This window comes from Camelus ferus, chromosome 9 (genome assembly GCF_009834535.1).
Source record: "Camelus ferus isolate YT-003-E chromosome 9, BCGSAC_Cfer_1.0, whole genome shotgun sequence".
Classification (NCBI taxonomy): Eukaryota; Metazoa; Chordata; class Mammalia; order Artiodactyla; family Camelidae; genus Camelus; species Camelus ferus.
In genome coordinates this window covers 19,164,455-19,173,559 of record NC_045704.1, presented here as the reverse complement: position 1 = coordinate 19,173,559, position 9,105 = coordinate 19,164,455, and the positions used below count along the sequence as shown (strand labels likewise).

Here is a 9,105-nt window from a genome sequence, read left to right as displayed (position 1 = left end):
AAAAATCCTCTACCTTCTTAGTCAGCCAATATCTATTCCAAACTACAGAACTCCCATGTCCATTTCATAAATCCTTCAGGTCTTTGTTCAAATGTCCTCCTTCTCCGCAAAGCCTACCTGATTACTTTATTTACATTCCAGCTCAGGCTTGATTTATCTCCATAACGCTATCCCTTTAGAATATACTACATACTTAAAATTTGGTCTTTCTTCACTAGAAGGTAGTTCCATGAGGGCAGGGATTTTTTTGTATCTTGTTTAGTGCCACTGCGTGGTCCGGCACACAGTAGGCGCTTAATAAATCATTTGTTGAATTTCTGTTGCTGAATGGCAATCCATTCCATTTCTGAGCAGGTTGATGAGACCCGCCTTACGACTCATTCCTGCTCTGGCCCCGCCTGCAGGAGGCGGCCGCGCGCGCTCATCGGGGAGAGGGGGCGCGGCTCGTCCACGAGCTGAAGGGCGGCGGGGGAAGCGGACTCTGCGCAGGCTCCGAGCTCCCCGAGGCGGGGTCTCAGTGCCTTTCGCGTTAGGAGGCGCGCGCGCGCGGGAGGGCGGCGGCGGCGGCGCGGTGCGCAGGCGCGGCGGGCAGTGCGCAGGCGCGGGCGGAGGGCGGGCTGGAGCAGCTGAAGCGGCGGCGGCGGCGGCGGTAGCAGCAGCAGCAGCAGCAGCGGCAGTAGCAGCAGCAGCTCAGGCAGAGGGGCGGGAGCTGAGGCGGGAGCTGAGGCGGGAGCGGACGGGCTCTGGAGAGGCGGCGGAATGGTGGACTACCACGCGGCGAACCAGTCGTACCAGTACGGCCCCAACAGCGGGAGCAATGGCGCCGGCGGCGGGGGTAGCATGGGCGACTACATGGCCCAGGAGGACGACTGGGACCGGGACCTGCTGCTGGACCCGGCCTGGGAGAAGCAGCAGCGCAAGGTGCGTGGCCCATGGGCCGGATGGGCTGGAGAGGGGCTTCCACGGGAGGCTGGGGCCCGGGAAGTGGCTTGGAAGTCCTGAGACGGAATTGGTGGGTCTGTGTTGAGAATTGGGCGTCCTGAGAAGGAATCGGCAGGTCTGAGAAGGGGTTTGGAATCCTGAAAAGGAGTTGCAGAACTTGAACAAGGAATTGGGAGTCTGAAAAAATAATTGGCGGCCGAGTCGGGACTATGGAAATCTAAAACAAGGAATCTGGGAGCCCGATGAAGGAATTGGAAGGTCTGGGCGTGGAATTGGGGGGAAACCGGCGAGATGATTGGAGACTCTAAAATGGAATTGGGTCTGAGGCGGGATGGAAGGGTCAGGATGGGTTGGGAGTGCTGAGAGAGAAACGCGAGATTCTGAAATTTGTGGGTCCGGATAGAATTAGGAACGGGGGAGTCTGAAGAGTAAGCTTGAGCATGGAGGGGGTTATTTCGGTTGCAGAATCCTCTGAGGGGGATAGGAATTGTGGCAGCCCCAAGTTGGGTATTTCTAAAGGGGATGAAGATTCTGGAAGTCTGGAGATGGAGTAGGGGTGCTGAGGAAGGTATTGTGGAGTCTGAAGAGTAGTGGGAGGTTTAGAGAGACTGGGAAGACGAAAGGAGGAGAGGGGCTAAGGAAGGAAGTGGGCGTGAGAAGACCTGGGGCTCGGGGTGTGAGGATGGGGAGGGCTGCTAAGGAGGACTGGGACTCGGGGTCTGAAGGGAGAAGGTAGGGAACCTGTGAATAAGAAGTTTTGAAGGGGGTGAGATTTATTTGGGGGGCCCTGTTCTAAAGGGAAGAGGAGGAGATTGGGAGAGAGGTGGAATAAAGGGAATTGATGAGGCCAGAGCTGAAGGGGGATGCAGAGAGTATTTGGACGGTTTTGAGGAGGGGTTCTGAAGAATGGATGGAACGTCGAAAAAGCTCAGCAGTGGGTTGGAGGAGCCTGAGGCAAAGGTGGCCTGGAAAAGGTGAAAACGGTGGGTGAGAATGAGTGGAATGGCGGCTAATGGGAGGGAGGTTAGTGTGGGCAAATGAAAGTCTCATTAGAAAGGGAGTGTGTGATGGATAGACTGAGAAAGGAATGTGGGGGTGGGGGTGGGGGCCTCTGGAGATGCAGTCCCAGGAGTGGAGAGTGTGTATGTGTCGTGAAGGGGGAATATGTTTTGGGAGGAAGCGGCGAGAGTGTCCAGAAGAATTGTGTCTTTTGGTGGTGGGGGTGTAGAGCTTTTTCTAAAGCAAGGTCTGTTCTCAGGTGGCACGTTGGGATGTGGAAGCAATTTAGGGGGGACCCACAGTGGGGAAAGGGAGATCAAAAGGAGTGGGAGGCCCAGAGAAGTCGATGTATGTGTGTACGTGTATATAATCTAAGGGGCTGAGAGCAGGGAGCTCCAATCTGGTAGGAGAGAGGGTTTGAGTGTGTGCAGGAAGAGCTAAAGAAAGGAGGGTGTTGAGTGGGTGTGTGTGTGTTGGGAGGGGGCTGTTTAAAAGTGTCGTGTGTGAAGAGGATGGGAGGTGGTTGCAGTTAGAGGCTTTTAATATGTCCTGGAAATCTGGATTTTCTCCCTAGATTTGTTAGTCACCAGCTCTGTGGCCTTGGGCCAGACCCTTGGTCTCAGTGCAGTTCTGTCATCTGTGAAAAGAGGAGGGGTCGAAGGGCTCCCTTCTGTGATTCTGCAAAGATGGATGTGTATGGTGTTGGGACTTCAGGAGGATAGCTTTGGTGGGAAGCCTCCAAGTATTTCGGGAACCTGGGGGCTGATCCAGCAAGGGGTTTGAGTGGTGGGTGCGGCTGGAAGCCTCTTGAGGGTGTGAGTCGGTGCTGGGGGCTCCGTGCAGGCAGCCCAGTCCAGAGGGGAAAGGGTGAAAGCAGCAGCTGTTCCAGGCAGCCTGGGGTGGGGCCTGGCATAACCTTGGGTAAATTACCAGCCTCTGCTAGAATTTCCTCATCAGTAGTTGGGGGGCGGGGGCGGTGGTGGGTTGGTGATGGTGCCCTTATCTGTTGCCCCACCTACCTCAGGGTGGGCAGGTTGAGATAATCTGACATAAAAATTCTTTTTGAGGGGAGAGACCAAGTTTGCAGTCTCAACAATAATTTATTGCCAGAGGCAGTGCCGGTGGGAAAAGAGTTGCCAAGAGACTTGGAAAGCTCGGAGGGGAACAGGGGGCCGAGGGGTTGTTTTTACGAATGTCTGGGATCTGTCTTCTCCAGCTCCAGGTGTTTGGGAAGAATGAGCCTCGGAGCCTTTTAACTCTGGTGGTGGGAGTGGGGCCCCTTCCTTTTCCCTCCCTTCCTGTCTCCTACCCCTCCCAGAGTGACTCCCTTTGCTCGCTCAGTTCCTTTCCCTCCTGGGAGTTAGGGTGTGTGCTCCTTCGTGGTTAGAGTCTCCCTTGCACAGTGGGTGAGGCCGGGGCACCCACCGCTCAGGCCTGGGCGGGAACCCGAACTCACAGGAACCCCTAGGCCTCGCTGCTGTGTGTTATCCTCCCTCCTCCCTTCCTCAAGGACCCGGCAAGTTGGAGGAAAAGGGTGGCTCACAGCCCCTCCAGTACCGGCTGCGCTAGCATGTCCTGCTGTGTACTGCTGCGGGAATGCAGGGTACACATAGCCGTGCTTTGGGGGGAATAGCACTTCACTGCTGTCCACCTTCTTATTGAGGCGTAGGGATCCTTTATGAAATGGGAGGAGTAAATGGAAAGGAATATATACACAAGTTTGTGCTGTTCTCTTCCTTCTAAGAGGAACCCCCCCACCCCCATCCCCCCAGACAGGCTGGCTGGGGTTTTTCTGTGCTGTAGTGTCGCTTTAGTGAACAACAGATTGCCCTTCTTGCCTCTTCAGGGCTGAGACACTGGTCACAGGGAGAGTGGCCATCCTGTGAGTGTCCTGTGTATACTCTCATCTAAAAATCTGCTCAGGACAGCTGTAGGCCCTTAAAGCGTGTGGCATTGAATTGTAAGAATTAAGCGTTTGGCCCAAGTCAGAGGGTATGTGTGAATCCCAGTGGTTTTCACTTCTACCTGAAGCCCTTCTCAGGTCACCTTCTAGGGACCCTTGTAATGTAGGCATTACCTGATAAGTAGGTTATGCAACAGTTCTGATATGGGAAGCCTCCAAGTATTCTCCTGGGGCAGGTGGGGGAAGGTCTGGTGAGGTCTTTGAGCAGATTCTTGAGCAATTATAGCTCTGGGCCATAGTTCCCTCTCCCAGTTTCTGAAAGGGACCTGGGTAGCCTTGCCACCCTCTGCTCTCCTGAACAGGTGATGTCACTTGACAGCTGCTTCGAAACTTCTCATTACAGCAAGAGGAATTTTGCTCTTTTGCCTCCTTTGCTTAGCTTGCGTGTTCATTGAAACGTCACTGCTTGCACGGCCTGTTTAGACCCCAACCTTTGGCTTGGGCTCTGTTAGTTTTTAGTTAATTATTTGAAAGTTCTGATGGTGTTTTGTTTTTCTCCAAGTAGGGTTTTTTTTTTTTTTCTTTTCTTTTTTAAAGGCTGATGATAGAGGCCTCAAAGTAGCCATCTGTTATTTTGTTCCATTGCTCTAATTGCTTGCCTCTTAGGTTCTGGCAAAGACTAGCAGATCCTTAGCAGTTTTTAAAACTGAATGTTACTTACCAGAAACAAAAAACAAAAAAACCCAAACTCAATTGTCATCTAGAACTAAAGACTAAATATGTGAGGGGGGCTGGTGTACTATTTGCCCTCTTGGGAGAGGGGTAGGGGAGGCTACTCGGCTGCTGGCGCCCCTGTCCCCATGCCCCTGTTTTAAGAACATGTGAGAACACGGCTTTTCTGATGACTGCAGAAGAGGTGAGGTGTGGGAGAATGGCCTGGGAGTACAGTGCCCCTTGTAGCCGCTTACATTCATTCAGCTGAGGGCTGAAATCTGGTCGGTGCCATGGAGTGGCGCCTGCTGCTTCATCTAATCCTATGTGCTCTGGGGTGTGGGCCCAGGATTGCCCTCTGCCTTTTGAAACACTCTCCCTGAGACCAACAAGGAGGCCGCTGTGGCAGCAGGGAGCTGACTCACTCTCCAGTTGGAACTGGTGCTAAATGGTTTCATTTAATGGCAGCCGGTTGCCTGGCCCCCAGTGGGCTGCCTTGTGGGAAAAGTTTGGTGACAGTATTGGAGGAAAACAACCTAGGAAATTAGGGTGGGATTTTAATATCCAGGTGCTGCTGATGCTGTTAAACTCCTGAGATGAAGCCAGGGAGGTCAGTTAAAATGTAGGCTTGCACTCTCAAAATGTCCTGTTAATCAGATGTCAGGGGAAACAGGGACAAGTCTGGATTCCAGTCTCAAGCCTCTCGGTTAGGGAGTTCTGCCTTTTAAACACGTACTCCAGTCACAGCCGACGTTGGCTAGACAGCGCCCTTTTTCAAAGTTAACTGTGTGAGTAGTACAAGTTATCTGGCATTGCTATCTAGCAGATGACAGCAAAGAGAATGAAGCCAAAAAGGGACAGATTTGGGAAAGCTCAAGGAATTTCTGAGACTGTTGAGATGAACACTTTAGGTTTTTGCCAGTATTGATTTATAGTGTGTGTACAAGCCTTTGACCAGATCTTAGGATTGTTCTTTAAAAAGAAAAGAAAAGGGAAAAAAAAAAAGGATTCCCTTGCTCATATTTTTTTTTGTGGGGGAAGGGATGAAGAGGATGGAAAAGGCAAAAATGATTAACAAACAGCTGTTTGCTCTAGTATCACTTGCTCATTCAAGTTTTCGAATGGCTGAATTATCAACATGTGTATCTCTTCCCAGGCATTTAGTACATTTCTAGATCAATGGTCCCCCCAGCTTTATCCTTATTTCCTTCACTTAGTGATGTCTAAGGTCTCATCAGTCACAGTCAGTTCTCTTCCGTTGCCTTTATTTATGTATTTTTACAGAGTAACAAAAGCACTCACGTTACCTTGTTTAAGTCTCCCTTCTCCCCTTTTTCATGGAAATAGGAGGCAAGTGATAGCAAGTTGGTAATTCAATGGCAGTGGTAACTGAAACACTGACCTACTAAAAGGTGGACGGAAGCTTCTACTTGAGCAGATACAAATCCTGTCATCCAGGGAGGTTTGAAAGAAGTCTTTATGTCACGGGTAGTTGAGAGCTCAAGATCAGTCTCCTTTCCGATGAGGCTAAACTTTGAAACATCAAAGCATCGGGCACAGTTATAAGGAAACTTAGTTTTACAGTGTTGGCCGTCTAGACGCCAGCATTTGTTATAAAGTGTCTGCAAGTGGCACAAGTAACACTGTTGCTCTTCTTCAGGAAGGTTTATGAATTACATGTTAGTCAGTAACCCAGGTATCAGGCAGTGTAAGGTTCAGTGAGTCAAGAGAAACAGAATCATTTAAAATTCCAGTCTCTGTTTAAAGAGTGATCTTATTGGGAGGAAAAATTAACTGACTGGCTGGGAGGAGAAGGAGCCTGCCTCTTGCAAAAAGTGAAATCTCTACATACGTTCCACTGGCAATAAGGTCCTTACATCAGTGCTTGGGAAGTTTTATCCAAGTAGCAGTCTCCCTGGGATTATAAAAATCCCTGAGACATTTGTTCTGGTGTTGTGCCTTTTTTGGTTGTGTTGTTCTTTCCTGTCCTCCCCTACTCCCCCTTTCCCTCATAAACAACAGATGTATTAACTTGGAATGTCCATGGAAAGTCTTTAAACATAGGCTGGTGTAACTTGGTTGCCTTCTCTTTAGTCCGAGTAGCGGTTACTCCAGAAGAGGCCAGTGGCCTTTTTCTTAGATGTAATTTGTTGAGGTGGTATCTAAAAGGCAGTTGATTGAGCTTTCTTGGGATTTGCTATTTGCCACCTGTTTCTGTGCTGGCTTCTGCCTTCCTGGGATGGGATGAGCCCCATCTCCCCAAAGAGTGAGGGACCATCCTGTGTTTCCAGATGGGACAGTGGTTCCCCAGCCAGAGCAGCCACCCCCCACCCCAGCCCGTGCTTGTCTCCATGCTTCCTAAACTTCAGTCATTTGTGATTTTTCCTTACCTACTTTTGCTTTTATATACTTAATAATATTCTTTTAACTCAATTTGCCTTTGTTAAGTTTTAAAGGGGAAACTTATCAGTATTGCAAATGGAAAAGCCCAGCTTCCCTGGCCATAAACTGCAAAAGTAAATAGACTGTAAACAAAACAGTGTTAAGTTCTAACTAGATACTGTTTCTGCTGAGGGCTCTGGGACTGAGGGCTGATCCCTTTGTTAAAAAGAGACTAGTTAAGTGTTGGTGAGGTGCTTAAGATTCAGAGTACTAAGCAGAGACTTTCTCCTTGAAGTGATCAGAAGGTTTACAAGAGAATCAAGGGGAATAACCTTCTCGCTGTCATTCAAGGTTTAATAGAGTGTGGATAACCCTAAAAAGCTCCCATGTGTGCATGTCACACTTTATCTCACCTGACCCTGGGAACAGTCCACAAGTGGCAGGGCAGAGTGACTTACCCAGGAACACACAGCCCGTCCTGCATGTCCAGCGACCCACCATACTACCCTTGAACAGGTCACTCATGACTGGGTGGCACTGGATATTTAACTTCACCTTCAAATGTTAGGGTTCCTTTTTTTTTTTTTTTTTAAAGAAACCAGGGCCATGTTACAAATGGATTTATCCCTTGCTCCTCACTTTGCTTTTTCTTTTTAAGGCTCCAGCTTTCTTACACACATACACTTAAAGTTTGGCTGGTCCTGTGAATAAATCTCACTGCTACCCAGGCTAGGGTATCTGCACCCTAGATTCTGAAAGGAAAACAGTGCCCTCCTGCCTAGTTAAGAAAGGCTTATTTAAATGTTTTCCTGTAAATATCTGAGAGAACAGGTTCTTTGTCTCCGAGTAGAACTGTAGACATGGGGCAGAAGTATTTGGAAGTGGCAGTTACTACCGCTTGGAATACAATGAAGTCATCTCTGGAAATATCGGTGGTGTTGAAAGGATTGAACGGGATGCTAGAACATCAGCAATACAATAGCATTTGTGTCTTCAGCTTTGGGCAGGAATAAAGAAAACATTGTGGTTTGTTTTATGCTTTTTAAAGTTTTCCCCCCAAAGGTGTGGGGCTGAGTGATGTCTGTCATTGGCTTTCTAGTGGGTTTCTTTTCATCTTTTTCCCCTCCCTGAGGGCTGTTGAAAGTGGGCGGAAGCCACAGTCTAGGTGGATGGAGGCAGCACGGAAGGCAGGCAGGCAGTCTGCCTTCCTCCTCATTCTCCATGTGCAAAGGGAACACATTTGGTTTTTTAACCTCCAAAGAGCCCAAGATAAAGAGTTTCCGTATCATACCTCCTGACCAGTAATGACTCTGATTCCAGCTCCAAGAATGTCTTAATTAGCAGCCATCCAGAATGGGGGCACGGCAGGAAATCAGATAAATGCATCTCTTCTTTTCTCCTTTCTTTCTTTTTTTAATACATACTTCATTTCAATGGCAGAGAAGGCCAGTTTGAAGTTAGGAGAAACATCACAGGAGGAAGCTTGAAAGTGATTCAACCACCAGCCACGCTGGGAGGTTGCTCAAGGGGGTATCATGCCAGGAGGGTTTGTGGGTCTTCAGCTTGCGCTATTGAAAAGACAGGCCTTCCTTTACCAAGCGCCAAGGGCTCAGTGCTGGCCTTGGTATGCGCATGTGTAACGGTCAACACATTAGTGCTCTGTGATTAGTCTAAATTGGGGTGTGAGTAAAAGCTATTTAGTTGATATTGCTGTGGAAACTGAGTTGCTTACTATTCTGGGGTGCGCCTCTGTCCAGGAGGCAGCAACAATGGTGAGATGTTGGGCTACTGGGCAGAAATATGACGCAGCCAGCCGGTCTCACATGTATGGTGGCCATAGGGGGAAAGAGGGGCCTCTGTTTCCTGGTGTGGGAGTTGGGCCAGTCCATTTTATAGATGAAGGGTGTGTATTTGCGCATGAGAGAGGAAGAAGAAAAAGGAGTAGACCATGAAAGCTGCTGCTGGCTTTGTGGCTGGGACATGTGCTTTTTCTCTAGGCATTTAGAGTTGGAATCTCAGCTATGTGACTTCTTAATAGCAGGGCAGAAAGTGCCTGCATCTTTTGCCTGCTTTCACAAACACGGACACATTAAAAAGAACTCTAAAGTTTCCAGCAAGTCCCAAGCACAGTTCATTCCGTGATAACATTTTTTTTTAAATCCACATCC

The 9,105-nt window shown here is 49.1% G+C and overlaps 1 protein-coding gene across 6 annotated transcripts in view; it reads left to right on the top strand.

Annotated features, from left to right (window-relative positions):
- Window positions 1-615: 615 nt before the first annotated feature.
- The window catches only part of ACTN4 (actinin alpha 4), a 70,118-nt gene continuing 61,628 nt past the window's right edge, over window positions 616-9,105 (top strand). For 3 of the 6 annotated variants that reach the window (XM_006172452.3, XM_032486088.1, XM_006172450.3), the window contains exon 1: window positions 617-921. In XM_006172452.3, coding sequence (XP_006172514.1) covers window positions 760-921 — 162 coding nt within the window. In that variant the 5' untranslated portion in view covers window positions 617-759. Of the gene's footprint in view, window positions 922-9,105 lie in introns of all 6 variants that reach the window. The other 3 variants (XM_006172453.3, XM_032486089.1, XM_006172451.3) reach the window with 2 other exon arrangements.